The sequence below is a fragment of the Phyllostomus discolor genome, chromosome 3 (assembly GCF_004126475.2).
Source record: "Phyllostomus discolor isolate MPI-MPIP mPhyDis1 chromosome 3, mPhyDis1.pri.v3, whole genome shotgun sequence".
NCBI lineage: Eukaryota > Metazoa > Chordata > Mammalia > Chiroptera > Phyllostomidae > Phyllostomus > Phyllostomus discolor.
This window is the reverse complement of record NC_040905.2, coordinates 116,962,368-116,981,371: the sequence shown is the minus strand read 5'-3', so window position 1 is coordinate 116,981,371 and position 19,004 is coordinate 116,962,368. Positions and strand designations below refer to the sequence as shown.

The 19,004-nt window shown below is 53.4% G+C and overlaps 1 protein-coding gene across 1 annotated transcript in view; it reads left to right on the top strand.

Annotated features, from left to right (window-relative positions):
* The window catches only part of GSG1L (GSG1 like), a 203,562-nt gene that overhangs the window by 157,778 nt on the left and 26,780 nt on the right, over positions 1-19,004 (top strand). Inside the window, exons 4-5 of the mRNA XM_028525121.2 lie at positions 2,777-2,888; positions 14,797-14,964. Coding sequence (XP_028380922.1) covers positions 2,777-2,888; positions 14,797-14,964 — 280 coding nt within the window. The remainder of the gene's footprint in view (positions 1-2,776; positions 2,889-14,796; positions 14,965-19,004) is intronic.

Sequence of the window (19,004 nt, the reverse complement as noted above, 5' to 3'; positions counted from 1 at the left end):
AAAAATACAGGAGAGTCTGTTTATGGTGTTGGTTTTCTTAAAATAGACATAGGAAGTGCAAACCAAAAAAGAAAAGACTGATAGGTTTGATGGTATCAAATATCAAAATGTGTGACAAAAGCAGCTTTATTCATAATTACCAAAAATTGGAAGCGACAAAGCTGTCCTGCAATAGGTGATGGATGAGCGACCCTCGGTCCCTCCCAGCAGTAGAATGCTGTTCAGCAGTAAAAAGAAGTGAGCTCTTAAGGCACGAAAAGCATGGAGGAGACCTGAGTGCACACTCCCAGGTGAAAGGAGCCCATCTGAGAAGCTGCGAGCTGAATGAGTCCAACCATGTGGCCTCTGAAAGAGGAAAAGCTGGAGACAGTGAGGAGATCGGTGGTGGCCAGGGGTCCGGTGGGGGCGGGGAGGGGTGATGGGGGCTCTCTGCACTTTCTGCTCAATGTCTCTGTGAACTTAAAACTGCTCCAAAAAATCAGCTCTGCTAATTGTTTAGAAGGAGGTGTTCTGTACGTGGGGAAAGACAAGCAGCAAAAACTGCTTGTGGTCCATGCAACAGACAGGACCATGGAAAAGACTGAAAGATGCAGAAAGCACTCCTACCATTGATAATAAAAAAGACTAAAAAAATAAGAAAGTTGACAAAGGATACAGACACACATATTTATAGAAGAAAAAATAGAAATGATTAATAAGCCTGTGAAAATGCCCAAGCTCACTGATAGTAAGGAAAATACGGAGCTTGACACAACGCCGAGGCCTCGTGCATTCCCGCACGGTGGATGAAGTTACCAGAGTTTGCGGCCCGGGCACCGGCGAGGACGAGCGCGAGACCCGTCGAAGGTGCTCAGGGCAGCACTGCCTGTAGAGCAAGAAACTGAAGTAACTTCAAGGCCACCAACTGATGCAGTAAATAAAGCATGGGACATCATTATCAAAGATCCCATGCAAAAGTTCCAAAGAATAAGGTATATTTGTTGGCAAGTTCACCAAAAATTGTGCCAAGCACCTAAAAATAAGCTGTCTGTGTGGCTCACGCCCTCGTCTCCTCCCTCCAGCAGAGCCGGGGCAGAGGGGACCAGAGAGGCTTCCGGCACACCTGCCAGCCCACCCAGGATGGGGGCTTGGCTGTCTCAGAGCCCAGCAGAGACAGCCTGGGGGGTGCCGAGCCTTTACGGGGCTCTGGAGGTCGCCCTCTGCCTGGCCTTCCTGACTGAAGTGCTTCTCACAGCCCTAGAAAGTAGCCCTCACCTGAGGTCAGAGAGCAGTGGGAGGCATCCACGAGAGGCTGTCCCTGGCCCAGAGACACAGACAGCCACCTCTGTGTCGCTCTTGAGTCCTCTGTCTCCATCAGGCCTGGGGTCGTGTGCTGGAGCCTCTGGAGTGAGCTCGGTGATCAGGGCCATGAGCTTGCAGGCGTGGGTATGAAGATTAAAAGGGAGAATGATGGAGGTCCCAGTCTGTCAGAGTGCTCAGCGCACAGTAGGCACATAAGCGTTACTGGTTTCTTTCCTTTGGTCACCTAACCTTTCCCTCCTCATCAATACTATTATCTCTCCATCTTTGTTTTTTAAAAGATTTTATTTATTTATTTTCAAAGAGAGGGGAAGTGAGGGAGAAAGAGAGGGAGAGAAACATCAGCGTGCAAGAGAAATGTTGATCAGTTGCTGCCTCTCGGTCTCCCCCAACCAGGGACCTGGCCCAAAACCCAGGCATGTGCCCATACCAGGAATCAAACTGAGGATCTTTTGGCTCACAGGCCAGGGCTCAATCCACTGAGCCACACCAGCTAGGCTATCACTCCATCTGCAAGTTCAGTCCATACCAGTTACCCACACACTGAGGTACCAACAAGAGCTCCAGAGACCACAGTCACAGCAGAGGAGTGTCCTAGGCTCATAATGACCGTGGTCACTGTTATGATGGCATGTCCAGTGGGCGTCAGACGCTGAGGCTACCATCTCATCCACCCTCCCCCTTAGCTGTCGTAACCCTCATCTCAGGGTTGGGGGCGTGAGGCTCAGGGGGTGAAGTGCCTGCCAGGGCTCCAGGGTGAGAAGTACAGGAGGAGGGCTCTCGCCCAGACCCCTTGGGAGCGAAGTTCTCCCTGCCAGTGGGCTCAGAGATGTTTGACCGTGGACCGCAGAGAAATGGTTCATATTGCAATCAACACTCACGCACAAAACAGTACTTACTCCTGCTGCATTCGATGGCGGTGGGTGTTTCTATTCTGTTCAGTTCTTATTTCTGTAGTGCTGGTTGCAATCCAGGAAGCTGCTTTCCTGATCCACTCGTCTTGTGAGTTAAGACCTGACGACTGGAAAACGCTCTCTAGGCTCCCTCCCCCAAACGACCTTCCCATGTGTGTATCGGCACACGGTGGCTCACGGGCTCACCCGGCCCCGTGCTGGCGCCTACGTGCCACGCACGGCTGCCCTGTGCTGCAGAAGTGGGTGCGACAGTTGCACCAGGACCCAGTGGCCCACAGAGCCTAAAACGGTCACTTGCCTGGTTCTTAACAGAAAAATCTAACCATCCACACACAGAGCTAACTCTGCCTCCACTGTGTACACTTTCCCAGGGCTGCCCTTTGCCCTCTTGGTCAGACTCAAGCTCTTTGGCTGGCTCAAAAAACAGCCTCCCTCTGGCTTCCTGTGCTCTGGTCCTGCCAACCATTCTTCCCGGGGGGTCCGAGCTCTCCCCCAGCACCAACAGGCCCGTGGGGGTGCACAAAGCCCCACCGTGCCTCCTGATGCCTTCTCTGCCCCCACAGGCCTCCTGGGCATGGTGGCCCACATGATGTACACACAGGTGTTCCAGGTCACCGTGAGCCTCGGCCCTGAAGACTGGAGGCCCCACTCCTGGGACTACGGGTGGTCCTTCTGGTGAGTGGCTTTTGTTCTTCAGACATGAGTTTCCTGAGGTGGGCTGGGACTGCAGTGACTTAGCCTCCCTGGGGCCCAGAGGAAGGTGGGGGTAGCCCAGGGCGGGCAAACTATCTCATGAGGTCCAAACCCAGACCACCACCCGTTTTCATCAGCCCTCGGGCTAAGAATGAATTTTACATTTTCTAATTCTAGGTTATAAATCAAAAGAAGAATACTCTGTGAAATATGTGAAATTCAAATTCAGTGTCCATAAATAAAGTTTTATTAGGACACAGCCACGCTCATTATTTATGTATTGTCTACGGCTGCTTTCACGCTACAGCGGCCGAGGTGAGCAGTGGGACCGAGGCTGAGCGGCTCACAGAGCCTAAAATGTTTACTGCCTGGCCCTTTACAGAGAAGGTTTGCCAACCCCTGTCTTCTAGGCCTCTGTGAAGGTGGAGATGGAAGCTGGCAAGATCCGAAGGTGGGCGAGCCGCGGAGGGTGCTGGGTGGTCCGACGGGTTAGGAGGACCCCCTGAGGGGCCCTGAACATGGGGTACAGGAGTTGCCCGCAGAGCACGGTGTGCAAAGGGCAGACTCAGGCAGGACTCTTGTGCGTGTGAGTGACAGAATCCCAACTTAACAAGGGTCTGTATCTGTTTACTTAACCGAAGAGTCCAGGGGAATCAGCAAGGGGGCATGGGTTGTGACAGGAAAAATGCCCAGACACACTAGTCTGAGCAAGTGGAAATGCACAGGTTCCTGAAAGTGGAAAGTGCAGCTGCAGTAGGGACTTCAGGGCATGTTTGATCCAGGGGTGCTGACGTCGTAAGGGCTGGGTTCTCCTCGTCCGTGGTCACCAGAGCATTGCCCCTCACATCGTAACCCTGCCCCACTCAGGCTTCCCTCCCAAGGCTGCTGCGTCTTCCCGCACACACAGGCAGAGACAGGGCTACAGTTGCCCCGGCATTACCTGGAATCCCCAGCCTCCCTCTGAAGAGCCCGGCTTTGGTCACTTTCTCTCTCTTGACCAGTCACCGTGACTGAAGGGGTGGCCTGAGTTTACTGGCTCGACTTGGCCAGGTGCCTCTCTGGAGCCAGGAATGAGTGAAAGGCTCTCAGGTGGTGGGTGGGGGACGGACGCTGGGCAAGCTGAGTCCAGGCGGCTGGTCAGGAACTCAGCAGTGCTCCCCCATTTTCTGTCTCTGGTGCCTGTGTGTCGGTTTCACGCACAAGCGCTTTCCCCGAAGCGAGAGCAGAGATGGCCACCATTCTCAGCTCTGGGCCTCACACAAATGTAGCAACCCCAGCACAGAGATGGCATTTCTTTCCAGTACTTCCAGTCAAAACCCCAGTTATGACTTTCACTGGCTTAGCTTCAGTCACGTGGCCATCCTTCAACCAATGAGTTAGACCCTGAGGAGGCTGGACTGCTCTAATATTGGTCCCACCCAAGCCCTTGGACAGAGAGAGGAGGAGGGGGGCTCCCCTGGTGGAAAACTGGGGGGTTGGTTGGGAGCCGAGCGGGCTGTTACCGGAAGAAGAAATGTGTGCTGGAAAGAAAACGACCACAGCTGCCCCTTACACAGGGAATACCCGTCTGCTGCCGGTGGTCCGGGCCATTTATCTGCTCAGCCTGTTAACACAGCTGCTGAGCACTTGCTGGGGCCAGCCGCTCTCCTAGTGTGTGTGTGTGTGTGTGTGCGTGTGTGTGTGAGAGAGAGAGAGAGAGAGAGAGACATGGGGGGAGGGGTTACAGCGCTCCCCTGTCTAGGCGGTGCTGCAACGGGACGGAGAGATTGGGACCGTGCTCCGTGCCGTGACGTGTGTGTGGCGGTGAGGAGCCACCACACACGGCCGTGGGAACCCAGAGAAGGGGCTGCTGTCTCAGCTCTGGCAGGGAGGGTTTCAGGGAAGCATCCGGTCAGGGCACCCGGCAGGGGAGGAAGGGGACAGTGTGCTGGAGGGAAGCAGCGGAGGGAGAGACTTGGTGGTCAGGGAGCATCTTTGGGGAGAGGTGGTCAGAACGGGCCAGGAAGAGCTGTGACTGAGAAAGACCCCAGAGCAGACCAGTGGGGACTCCTGACACATTCCACATTCTCCACCTCCTGCACGGCTCTGCCCCTTCACGGCATGCGCCTTAAAGGGACCCTGGCCCATCAACGCCATCCCTGGTTCCCTTTAAGGAGAACCGTTGCGGGGAAACCAGCTAAGGCTCTGACTCCCTTTACCCATCCCTTCTCTCCCCACCAGCGGTGCTTCCCGAGATCTCGACCTTGGAAGGTAGTGGCCCTGAGAGCGAGAGGAGGAGAGGAAGGAAGGAAATAAGCATTTCTGAGTGTTGACCGTGTGTGTTCATTTCTTACACGTATTCAGCGCTGGCCTGTGCTTATCACAGCTGTGCGGTGAGGTGGGCACCTTGGCGGGGGGTAACTGAGGCAGAGAGCTCACATAATGTGTCCAGGTAACCCAGCCGGGAGTGGCAGAGCTGGGAGTTGAACCGGGGCAGTCTGGCTCCAGAGCCCGAGCTTTCAGCCTCCACACTCCACTTTGGGAGGTGACGGGAAATAGTGAGACCGGCCATGTGTGCTTGGCACACGGTCGGACACGTGCAGGTGCTCGGGCAACACCAGCTCTTCTAACAGTGCCGCCAGCGGCATGAAATGAGACCCGGGCCGCGACCCCGTGTTGCGTATGTGGAAGCTGAGTGTCAGAAGGATTAGGTCACTGGCCAGGGATCCTGGACCCTGTCCTCCCGCAGGCCTCTATCTCTTTCCGCCCTGGCACTCGGCGCCTAGAGCCGAGCCTGCCGGCATCAGCCACGGCGGCCTCCTCTCCCCGGAAGCCGAGTCTGCCGCCTTTGCCCCTCTGCTCCCTCGGGGCTGGCCTCCCAAGGGGCAGCGAATTCCCATTTGACTTATTTAAGACCGAGGCCCAATGTGTAGCCCCTGTTAGGGCTGATCCATTTCTCCTTGTCACCGAGGCGCGCAAGATAGATCAGCCCCATTTTTCATCCCTCGCATCTGGGGCCTCGCCAGGGTTGAGCAGTGTCATCTCTCTTGTTTAATATGTGTGAGGCCATTTGTCAAAATTCTGGCCCCAGAGCCCCAGGCCCCAGAGAGGAGGCCAGCTCCAAGGCAAGACAGCACCAGCCTCTGTCTCCCAGCAGGAAGAACAGGCTGCAGGAGCTCAGGAGGCGGGGCACCAGCTTCCCGGAGGGACAGCTGCTCAGGAAGGTGGCCGTTCCCTGGCTGGGAGTCCGACCCAACCCAGTTGGGTCAGGTCGCTCACCCTCCCTGTGCCTCAGTGCCCCGGGCTGCAATGGGAGGACAGCCTGAGTTTCCACCACACTTGTGGGTGGTGATCCAGTTCTCTGCTGGTGTGTAACACATCACTCCAAAATTTAGTGGTGTGAAATAAAAACTTACGATTATCTCTTACAGTTCAGTGGGTTGACTGCACGCAGCTGGTGGTCCTGGCTTGGGGCCTTCCACGACGCCTGAGTCAGATGCCAGTGTCAGCCGGGCGGGGCGTCCAGACGGCCCCTGGCAGTGCGGCTGGCACGGGGGCCCAGCTGGGGCTCTCGGCGGGAGCGGCTTCTCCAGCATGGTGCCAGGGTCCCTGTGGGAGCAAGCCTCCCCAGAGACCCATGAAGAAGCTGCAAGTCTATTTTATATCCTTGCCTCAGAAGTCACACAGCGTCACTTCTGCTGTCTTCTCTCGCTCCAGAGCAAGTGATGGGGCAGATTCGAGGAGAAGCGGCTGCACGAACAACGTCAGCCCCAGCAGCAGTGGCTCACCGGGCCTTCAGAGGCCGGCTGCCATGAAGGCCACGGGAAGTAGCGCCTGCAGTGCCCAGAGCGGAGGGTCTGCTCCGTGAGGGTTGCCATTCAGGGCAAGCAGCCCCGCCTCTTTGGGCCTCAGCTTCCTCACGTCTACAGCAGGGATCACAATAGTGCAGGGTTAGTGGGGCTATGGCAGGACTGTGTGGGACCGAGCTCCTAACGTGCTTGTGCACAGTAAGTGCTCGACAAGTGGCAGTGATGATAAATGGCGATAATGACCTGGGGCTTTCAGTAATGCCACTCTTGCTTGCTGAGAGGCGCACGACCCAGATGTCCAAGAGGATGACACCCAGCGTCGTCGCCGCTGCCCCCGCCCCCCCCCCCCCCCCCCCAGCCTCACCTTGCTGCTCGCGCTTGTTCCCAGAACGTTAGTGTTTTGTTAGGCTCCAGCCCTGGCTGCAGCCTCCCCTCGCTCCCCCACCCCTCCTTTGGCCCCGCCTGAGCTTTGGGACCCCACCCTCGCCCCAGTCCCAGGCCCTCCAGCCCTCCTGCTGACCTTTTTCCAGCTGTGACGCAGCTCTCTCCAGGTCTGCTTGTGACCATGCCAAGGCAAGCCCCCGGGTGGGGTGAGGGGTAAAACTAAGGTCTGTGCCACCTACTTTGTGCCAGGCCCAGTGGGAGGGCCTTTACAAAGTGTACAGTTCTGCCACTGACCCCCCAGGAGTCACCACTCCCACCGGTGGGAGGAGCGCACAGCCTCAGAAAGGGCGAAGGCCCAGGTCACACAATTAGCCTCAGGCTGCAAATTGCAAGCAGCCCAGGGCTGAACCCAGTCTGCAGATGTTTTGCTTGGCCTGCCATAGTGTTATTTAAAAGTTCACATTTGTTTTTAACATCTAAAAAGGTAAACATTTTGCACAAAGATTCAGGTCTCTGCTCTGACTGGTGTGGCTCAGTGAATTGAGTGCCAGCTTGTAAACCAAAGTGTCACCAGTTCGATTCACAATCAGGGCACAGGCTTGGGTTGCAGGCCAGGTCCCCAGTAGGGGTCACTCGAGAGGCAACCACACACTAATGTTTCTCTCTCTTTTCCTCCTTCCCTTGCCTTCTCTCTAAAAAATAAATAAATAAAATATATTTAAAAATATAAATTCAGGTCTCTGGCTTCTCTTGACCTTTAGAAAATACATCCCTACCTAACTGGCATTACCACCTGGCAGCAGGCAGGGACAGCTGAGTTTAGGAGGGGATAGCTGAGTAGCGGTTGCCCATTCAGATGGGGTGTATGCTCTCCAGTTCACCCCAGTCCCCACCACTCCCTATTGCCTTATGCTTACTCGTACTTTCCTTACTCAGTCACCGTGCAGAAATCTGAGTCCGTGACCCCTGCTTGGAATGTCAGTGTGTCAGTTTTCCTGGTGATGACAGAGAGTGGAAACTAGTCGCTCTGTACTTTTGTTTTGCATGTGATCAGAACGGAGATGGCAAAGGGCCCCTCTTACCACTGCACACACAGTGAACCCTGAGCTCTCACTCTGCACACACAGGGTAGTGGGCCATTGTGAAGTGGCGGTATGTCAGAGAAGCCCAGAGAGCTGAAACAATTTGGCACAGGCCACACAGCATCAGAGTAGCGAGTTGGGCCCGGTCCAGGACAGTGGTGCCTCTCTGCTGCTCTCGAAGCGCCATCCTTGTGGAGTGCGGTGGCTCCACTGCTACCCTCTCCCTTCCCCCTCCCCCAGTTTCCAGTCTCCACAACCTTGTGAAAACAGCAGGCCCACCCCTTCCCTCTCTGGGGACCTCAGGCTACCCTGCCCTCCTTCCCTCTCTGGGGACCCCAGGCTACCCTGCCCTCTCTCAAGGTTTAGCCAGCATTTCAGCACATTGATCCTTGGAGGAGGAGGGTGGTAGGAGGGTGTTTGCTGATGTGACCTTAGGAGATCATTGGCTCCAAAGAACCACAGGGAAGGGTGTACTTGCTTGTGTCACCACTAAGCAGCTATGTGGTCAGCAGGAAGCTCTGGCTCTTTCTCATCTCCCCTGAGGCCGGTGGTTCTCGGCCTCCTTTTCTCTAGGACCAAGGCAGGGAAGGAGAGACGTGGCTGCCCAAGGGTGCCCTGCCAGCCATGGAGGGACGAACTGGGTCCCAGAATCTGCTGTCATCAGCTCCCGGTCCCGTCAGCCTTTGGGCACTAAGGGTGGCCTGGCCATTTCTGGTATTCTGCCCAGTGATTCCATGCTGGCCTGGCTCACAGGTGAACTAGGGCCGGCACCCTCAGTGACCAGTTAGTCTTCCCGCTGAGCTAGATTTCAGGCCCTGGGGTAGATTTCAGGGTGGCTTCCATGTGTCTCTGAATCTGCTCACCCAGCGCCCCCTGCCCTGCAGAGAGGATAGACAGTGGTCGGCAGCCACACACCCGCCCTTGCAACCCTCCCCTTTCCTCCCAGCAGGGTCTGCTCTGCTCTTGGCTCCAAAAACCAGGCCCACCACCCACGTCCCCCACTGCACCAGCTCCAAAGTGCAAGCTGCAAACACCAGCAGGTGTTCTGGCCCCAAGGTCTGCAAACCACGCCTTGCACGGGTGCCCCTCCCCCTCCCTATTTGGGTGGTGTCAGAAGGGTAGTGGAAACTTAGGATTCCCACCACTGCCCAGTGGTGAGGAGGCCATATCGCTCCCTGTGGGACCCTTAGAGGCAACTGGGAGAGCACCGGCAAAGCCCTCCTGCCCCTTCTGTCCAGGGTGGTGTCTACAGAGGCCCACGGGGTCCAGAACTCCCACCCTCCCCAGCGGTAGTCAAAAACCCATCCACCTGGGTGCATGAAAAGAACCTCAGGGCCTCTGGGGCTACAACAAAAGATGTAACAGTGGCGTTCCAGAAGGAGAGAACAAGAAAACACTCAAATGAATAATGGCCGAAAACTTCCCAAATTTGCTAAAAGACATAAAGCTACAGAATTAAGAAGCAGAGTGAATCTTCAAACAGTATAAACCTGAAGAAATCCATATCAGACACATCTTGGTCTAACTTTTAGAGACTAAAGTGAAAGGGAAAACATTGAAATCAGTAAGAGAGAAACAATACCTTCACAATGGAGTAACCAACTTGAATGACAATAGATTTTGCATCGGAAACAAGGGGGGCTAGAGGAAGGGGCATGGCACGTCTCAGGTGCCGAGAGAAAAAACTCTCAATTCGGCATTCTGTTTCTGGCAAAAATATCCTCCAAGAAAGGCAAGGGGAAATCTAGACATTCTCAGATGAAGGAAAACTTTAAAAAATGTGTTGCCGGCAGACTCACCCTAAAAGAAGGGTTAAAGGAAAGCCTCTAAACAGAAAAAAAAAAAAAACCTTTTAAAAAGAAACAATCTTGGAACAGCAGGAAAGAAGAAAGAAAATGTTACTTTTCCCTTGCATTTTCTAAATTGTCCTTGATGCCCGAAACACAGATTGTAACGCAGTCTGGTGCGGTTCTAAGGGAACACAGAGGAAATACCTAGGGCAGTACTATTATTAATGAGGGAGTACAAAGGGACATAAGGGAAAATCACATGATCATATCAATCAATGCTGAAAAAATATTTGACAAAATTCAACATCCATCCATGATTAAATACAACTGTCTGAAAACTAAAAATAGATGGGACCTTTTTAGATTTGATAAAGAGCACCTACCTCAACATGTACAACTAACATCAGACTCGATGGGTAAAAGATTGTCTTCTCTCTAGTGCTGGGGCAGCACCCGCACTCCACAGAGTTGGTGTTGCAGGCTCTTGCTGGTGCCGTGAGGCACGAGAAGTAAATAAAAGGCATAGAGATTAGAAAGGAAGAGGTCAACTATGCCTATTTGTAGGTAACATGGTTGACTATGCAGAAAACTCCAGGAAACCTACACATAAAAAAATGCCTAGACCTGATAAACGAATTCAGTACGGTCTCAGGACACAAGATAAAAACACAGAAATCAATTTTATTTCTATAACTAGCAACAAACAGTGGGACGAAAGTAAAAATGCAATACCATTTACACTGAAAAAAGCAAAATACTTAGTCATAAATCTAGCCAAACATCTCCGGGATGTGCAGGCTGCAAGCCACAAAGTGCCAGTGAGAGAAACCAAGGGCTGCGTGAACCCCCACGCAGTGTGCCGTGTTGGCGGGGAAGGTGTCGGTTCTCCTCAAGCTGGTGTACGGGTTCAATGCGGTTCCTATTAAATGCCAGGGTAATTTCTTACAAATACAGACAAGACTATTATAAAACTTATCAGGAGTGGCAAAGGAACTGAAATAGCTAAAAACAATTTTGAAAAAGAAGAATAAAGTGGAAGAAATCAATGTTCTCGATTTCAAGACTTATTGTGCAGCTACAGTGCTCAGACCACGCGATGCTGGTGGAGGTGCGGCCACCCAGATCAATGGACCAGGATAAAGAACCAAGAAATAGACCCACACAAATATGCCCAACTGGTTTTTAAAAATGTATTATTATTTTTATCCTCACTTGAGGACATTTTTCATTGCTTTTAGAGAGAGAGGAAGGGAAAGACAGAAAGAGAAACATTGATGTGAGAGAAATACTGATTGGTTGCCTTCAGTACCCACCCTGACCGGCGATCAAACCCACAGCTTAGACTGGGTTTGGGTGCCCTGACTGGGAATTGAACCCACGACTTTTCAGTTACAGGATGGAGCTCGAACCAACTGAACCATACCAACCAAGGATCAACTGGTTTTTGACAAAAATGCAAATCCATCCAGCAGAGCCAGGAAAGACCATTTGTTGATCCTTTTCAACAAATGGTGCTAGAGCTATTAGACATTCAGAGGCAAAAAAAAAAAAAATCAATCTTGATCTGAATTTCATACCCTACATAAAATTTAACTCAAGATGAATCATGGTCCTAAATATACAATGTAAACTTGTAAAAAATGTTTAAACAATAGGAGAAAATCTTTGGGATCTAGGCCTACACAGAGTTCTTGGACTTGATATCAAAAGCATCATAAAACTTGATAAATTGGATCTAATCAAAATTAAACGCTTTTGCTCTGTGAATAGACAAGCTGCAGACTGAAATAAAGTATTTGTTAACCATATGTCTGACAAAGGACTACTATCTAGGGTATATAGAGACACTTAGAACTCAACAGCAAACACCAGCAGCCGCAGAGCAGCCAAACAGCGTGAGCAGACACGTGGTCCGAGACAGCACATGGCACAGAAGCCAATGAAAAGATGCTCAACACCGTTAGCCATTAGGGACATGCAGGGAAAGCCACAACAAGGTATCACTACAAGTCTCTCAGAATAGCTAAAATTAAAAAATAACGACAATGCCAAATGCTGGCGAGGACATGGAGGAACACGTACATTGCTGGCAGGAACCCAACCCAGCAGTATAAGGAATGTGCTGTTAGTGCACGCAACTTGGGTAACTCTCCAGAGAATTATTTTGAGTGAAAAAGCCAATCCCAAACATGCATGCTGTGTGATTCCAGTTCTAGAATATTCTTGAAATGACAAAATCACAAAAGTGGTTGCCAAAGGTTGGGAGGAGAGTGGGTGTGGCTGTAAAATGGCGGCTAGAGGGGTCGCTGCGGTGACAGTGACGGATGGAAATGTTCTGTGTCTGGACCGCACCCAGGTCAGGGTCCCGGTTGTGGTCATTTGCCGGATGCCACCGTTGGGGGAAACTGGGTACAGGTACAGGGCCTCTCTATATCATTTCTGACAACAACGTTTGCATCTGTAATTATCTCGATATGAAAAGTCTGATTTAAAAATAAGGAATAGCATGTAAGAGAATCCCAAGGAGCGATGAGGGCCGTGGGGAAAGGCGGTGGGGCGTGATGCTTGCCCTGTGGCTGGGCCATCAGAGTTGGAGTTGGACCTGTCACAGGTAAGATCCCTGGTCGTAGAGACTAGAAATTCACTGTAGAAGTAACTTATGCAAAAAGAGAAAATTTATAGAAAGTAATTGTATAAGAACTTTGATTGCCAATGACAGAAACCCAGTTCAAACGGGCTTAAGGAAAAAAATCCAAAAAAGGAAGCTGGGTTCTCACAACGGAAAAGCCCAAGGGTAATGGCTTCAGCTCAGGGGTCTAGCTCCTTTCTCTTGAGTCGGCTTCTCTCTCAGCTGAGCTGGTGGTAACACAGTCCCCAGAGTCTCCTGGCTCCCACTGGGGATGAAAAGAGAGCCCTGTTTCCTGATAACTTTTGCAAAAGTCTTGGGGTTGAGTCTCATTAGCTTAACTTCGGTGTCACATGCCCATCCTGACCCAATCACTGTGGCCAAAGAGAAGAGACACTCCCATTGGCCAGGCCTAGGCTGTGTGCTCACTCCCTGAGGCTGGGGGTGAGGTCAGCCCCACACAAGCGATGAGGCCAGAGAGGAGGGGAGGAATGATCTGTTAATGGAGGGGATGCGGGTCTGACAAAACCAACTACTCGGGGAATCCCAGAAAAAAAGTCTGCTTTTCCATTCTCTGCCCTCAGGTTCTCAATTCCATCACTCTAGCTCAAACAGACATCCCAGACTGAACTAGAATCTTGAACTTCATTGCTCAGAAGAAGGATAATCCGATTAAACTAGCTTTGGTCAGATGTTCAGCCCTTATCCAATCATCTAAGAACAGCAGGTGGAGTCACCTACCGGACCAGACCCTTTGGTGGACAGGGCGGTTCTTAGAGGGGCCAGGCTGATGCCCCGCAGCTGTCTACTGCAGATAGTCAGAGCCTCCGGAAGATCTAGGGGAATTAGCTCCTTATCGTGAAAGAACAGGGAACTCTTTTAATGGGCTGGGCAGTAAGCGATGGATGACGACTGGGGATGCCTGGGAGGAAGGCTGGTCCTCAGACTTCCCCATGCTGTGCTCCAGGGGCCTGAGGCTGACCAAGCAGAGCCCCAGCGGGGTGGGGTGCGCTGCACTCACTCCCAGGAGTGCAGGGGCAGCGGTGCTGAGAGACCCTATGGGTTGGTGGAGGGGGAGGCTGGGGGCTCAGGAGCGGTGCAGGGTTGCCAACAACAAAACCAAGCCTTTCATTTGGAGGAAACCAGTCATTAAGGCAGAGGCTGGGAAACAGGAACCCAGCAACCAGACCAGGTGTGAGCAGGGCAAGGCAGGTACAGTGCCCCTGGTTATGAATGGTACTGCACGGTCCTGCTCAGAAGAATCGGGCGGGAGGCCCTTTCTAGAGCGGGCCCCGGCCAGCTCAGGCTCCAGCCCCACTCCACCTTCCCTTCCTCCCTGATGTGAGTAGGAGCGGCTCTCGGGCTCGGGCTGCTCAGCACGCACTTCAGGCGAGTGCAGCCAGCAGCCCCCAGCTGGGCCAGGAGGAAGTGTGGAGCCACGAAGGTCGTTATAATTTAATCTCTTGGAGGGAGACCTTGGAAACCGAGTCAGATAGAAGCGAGGAGTAAAAATGTTGATGGCTGTGGTGATAGTAATGACAGCAAACCTTTCTGGAACACCGGCTAGGTACCAGGCCCTGTTCACCTCCTTTAATCCGGGAAACAACCCTGTGAGGTGGAGCTGTCGTTCCTCCCATTAAAATGGATGTCAGGAGTATGAGGCAGAGAGGTTAGGCCTCTTGTCCAAGGTCACACAGGAACAAAGATACCTTAACTTCCACAGAAAATCAGCTTTTAGGGCTCTGGTTCCCATCTTTTCTCACCACCAGCATCCACTAATCTCCTCACATTCCCTTACTCCAGCACCCCAAATCTCCTGCAGTTTGTGGAGTGCTCCCTATGCCTCATGCCTTTGCACACGCTCTGCCCTCTCCCTGGGAGGCCCTTCCCCCGGGCCAACCCTCCGTCAGCCTCCCAGACCCGCGCAAGCACGGTTGCAGGGCGGCAGCCCTCGCTGTAGTCAGCCCCCTTGGATGGAACGAGCCGCTCTCTTTCTGCCTCCTGATAACAAACTCCGGCATATCTGCACCACAATGTACAGATGATGCTGTCTCCCACACTGGACCTGAGGGGCGCAGGGACCAAGTCTGATTCTTCTGTACAGCAGCACCTGCTTAGGTCTGGCCCAGAAGAGGCCGCCAAGGAGGGTGCAGGGATGTGTGGTGGGTGGAGCTCCCTGTCCCCACCCTCACTGGCACCTCTCTCCTGGTCTTCCGGCAGCCTGGCCTGGGGCTCCTTCACCTGCTGCATGGCAGCCTCAGTCACCACGCTCAACTCCTACACCAAGACGGTCATTGAGTTCCGGCACAAGCGCAAGGTCTTCGAGCAGGGCTACCGCGAGGAGCCGACCTTCATGGACCCTGAGGCCATCAAGTACTTCCGGGACAGGTCAGTGCACGTGGGGTCACCTCTGGCTGCCCATAGAAGTGTTCTGCGGGGGCGGGGGATGTGGGGTGGAAGGGGCAGGTTGGGTGAGGCAGGGTTTGGACTCCACTATGTTGGAATATCTGGGACATTTTAATGTTTTATGGGGCCTGTGGCTGACTTGAGCTTAGGTAATCAGAGCCTGAGAAACCAGGAAGGGAATCAAGGTGGAGTGTTTGCTGTTTGACCCCTGTCTTCTTCGAACCAAAGCAGGGATATACAAAGGCTGAACCAAGGTTTCCATCTCGGGCTCTGTCACGGCACTGACTGACAAGAAGACCCGGCTGTGGGACTGGTGATGGCTGCTAGAGGAGGGCTCCTCCAGGTCAGGGACCAAATCTGCCCCCTGAGTCTCGGAGTCCAGCTGGGAACAGAGGAAGCGACCACAGACGGTGGATGGATGGATGGGCCATCGGGCACGTGGAAGGAGGGAAGCATGAGTGCGTAGATGGATGGCAGACGCACAGACACCTGACTGGATGGGTGATGGGTGGGCGGGAGGGCAGACAGGCAGGTGGTTAGCATATTTCCTGGGACCACCTCCCAAATATACTACCTTGCCCAAATTCTTATCGCACAATCGGCTTCTGGGGGAGTAATTAGACTTGCAGTAATGTCCTTCAGTGACAGAAAAGTGCAAGGTCCTCAGACGGAGTCTGAGGAGGAGAGGGGAGAGGAGGCTGTGAGGCTGGGCAGTGTTGGGGAGCTGGACTGTCCGTGGGAGGAACCCTCCCGCGTGGGAGGGTTTCGGTCCCAGGAGTCCCGTGGTGGGGGCCACACAGGGGCCCCTCTCTGATGCCAGGGTCTCTCCTCTGCCACACAGGCCTCCTTTCTGTTTCTGGAACACTGCAAGCTCAGACCCACCTCAGGCCCTTTGCACCTGCTGTACCCCTGCTGAATACTCACCTGGCTGGCTCACTCAGGTCTCTGCTCAGTGAGGTCTTCCTAAATCAGTTGGTCTAAATTTGCACACCCCCACACACCCTGGCCTCGTCACTCTTTAACCCATTGCTATTTTTTTCATAGCACTGATATAATCTGACATTATTCTATATATTTATCTGTTTGATAGTTCATGGACTGTGAGCTCCATGATAGAAGGGCTTTGCTGTGTGGTCACTGTATTCTAAGCACCTAGACCTGGGCCAGGTTCCTAATAGATGCTCACTGAATTTTCCCTATGTGATCAGCTGAATTCTTCTCTTTGGAGACCTCAGCCCTGACTAGCTCATGCCCTTTCAGCTCAACTCCCACCATTGCCAGGCAGATTCAGCATCTGAATTCAGCATCCCCACACTCCCACGCCAAAGTCCCAGGTCAGGTTCAGACCCAGGCCAGTCAGCTGCGGCCAGGGCAGCCAGGCTACCCTGGCATATGGGCCTGCCTCGCCCACAGCTGTGGCCACAGCATGTTCAGTGGGAAGGAGGTGATGACAGGCATAGCAGGGGGCCCATGGCAGTCACTCAGGAAATGTTTACAGAAGCCACATAAACAGCCCGATGTCTGAAACCATCCCAATAACACTGCACCAGTTTTCCCCTTGGCTGTGGAGATCGTGGGACATCCGTGGGCAGCCTCATTTTGCCGAGGCAGAAAACAAGACAGCTTCATGCGAAGAAGCTGCTGTGTGCCGGTGCCCCAGTTCTAACGGTCCCCGGGATGCGGGAGAGAGGGCCCCCCAGCACGCAGTCCCGGATATCAGTGTGCACATTCACAACTTGAACATTGTGCAGAGTTTCATCAAATTACTTCCCTTCTTCTCCGAGGAGAGCATTTTGGCTTAACTGGGCTGCTCTAATTTTTTCTTTCCCTCTTCCTCTGTTGTGTGTGTGTGTGTATGTGTGTGTGTGCCTTCCCTACAAAGCGCTCAGAGCATACAGACTGATCTCTGCACAGGTGTGCAGGTGACCCAGAAGCAGGGCTGGGGTCCCACAGGGGCCAGCATCCCCCAGCCACAGCCAGGGACACAGGGAGGAGACCCCTGGTCTCACCTGCCCATCTTTCCTGCCCTTGGGGGACAGGGGTGCTATAGAAAGAGCAGGGGTTTGGAGGCCCCCCACCTCAGTGAGTTTTCCAGTTCTGTGGCTTTGTTGCTACGTGACTCAGGGCAGGCATGAAGCCCCTTGGGGCTGGTTTCCTCTGACCCACGGTGGGAGAGCCAGAGCTCTTGGCTGCTGCGAAGGCTCAAACATGATGAGGCAGGTGATGTGCTGGGTGGTACCAGGCACACGGAGAGGGTTTTGTGTGTGTGAATTCCTGTCCCTTCTGCTACTGGTGTGAAGTGTAAAGCTCGGGAATGGTTAGTCCAGGACGAGGTGGAGACGGTCTTTTAGTTATTAGGGTTTGAATAGTCACATTAATAACCACAGCTGACACTTCTGCGGTGCTCGCCCTGTGCCGGCCACTCCTCTAAATGCTTTGGATGTTAATTCTACAGCAGCTCTGTGAGGCAGCAGGTATTATTGTATCCCATTTTATAGTTGCAAAATCAAGGCACAGAAAGGTGAAGGGACTTGCCCAAGGTCACACAGCTGGTAAGTGCAAGAGCTGGGATTCGAACCAGGTCAGTCACCGTGATGTGTGGCTGCCCAGGACTGATCGGCAGTCCCTGCCCAGCGCCGAGGGGGGTCTGCTGGGGCTCTCAGCACCAGGGCAGGTGAAGTACCGCTGCCCCACCCCACCCGGGTCCTGTTTGAGTTTTCTGTGCAGGAGCGAGCCCATTGCAGGTCTGAAGAGCAGGTGGGCAGACTCTGAGAGGTTTCCAGGGGCTCTGGGATGTGGCGGTATGTAGAAGAAAGGTGCATGTGTGCACGTGTGTGGGGCTAGTGTGCACACACGTGGGGTTGGGGTGGAAGGAGCCTACACCTCCTGATGAGCCACCTCACTTGCTAGAAGAAACTTCTGGAATTAAACGCTGTGTGTTGTCCCCAAGGAGGGCATCTTAATGGTGCCTCAGAAGGGGAGGGTTGGGAGGGGAGGACTAGGAGGGCAAGAGTGGGAGACGTTGAATGAAAGAAAGGTAAGGATTTGCGGATCGGGCTTTCAGGAAGGCTGACAACAGACCTGCTTTAACAACGTGGGGAAGGAAAGGAGGCCTGTTGGGCTGGACTCCCAGTGGCGGGGGATTCAGCCCCACTGAACACACACCCCGCCTCCCAAGGGAAGGCTGCAGGGAGTGGGGGTGCGGAGCAAAAGGCTGGGCAGGAGGGCAGCTCCTGCTCCCTCAGGTCGCTCCGGTCACCTCACTTGCTGTGCAGCATGCACTTCTCTGAACTTCCTCGTTAATTCATTTGCTTTCTTGTTTGCATCTGCCTCCTCCCATGTGCAAGCCTTGAGAGCTTGCCCTTTGCAGTTTCCACTCGGTCCCCGGTCCCTGGAACCCCAGGGCTCAATAAGTTATTCTTAATGATGGTGTTACTAGTGGTACTGCAGACTGTACAGTGCCTTCTGTGGCCAGCACTGCTCCGGGCCTTACCTGTCTGCGCCCACTCCGTGTGGGAGCCGTGAAGACACAGACTAGGGCTGGGGTTGCCGTGGTTCCCTGGTTGTGAGTGCCCCAGTGAGTCGCTTCCCCGCTCCGGACCTCAGTTTTCCTGTCAGGAAAACGGCCCTAAGTTATAAAGGCCGGTGTTTTTTCTCAAAGCTTTGTTGTAAGGATTACGTGAGATGATACAATTAAGTTTCGTGCACAAAGCCGGCGTCCTCACCCCCTCCCCATCCCAGCTGGAAACCGCCCTCTGTGCCGGGAGGACCACTGCCCGCCCAGTGAAGGGCACAGTGCGTGTGCACATTGGGGCCCTCGGAGAAGTCTGCCTGGAGATGTGCTTTGTCTGTACCCCATGGTGCTTTTAAGATTCCTTTTTAATTTTTGTTATACTTTATTGATTATGCTATTATAGTTGTCCTGATTTTCCCCCTTTGCCCCTCTCTACCCAGCAGACCCCACTCCTTCAGGCAGTCCCCCCACCTTTATTCACGTCCATGGTTCATGCATGTAAGTCCTT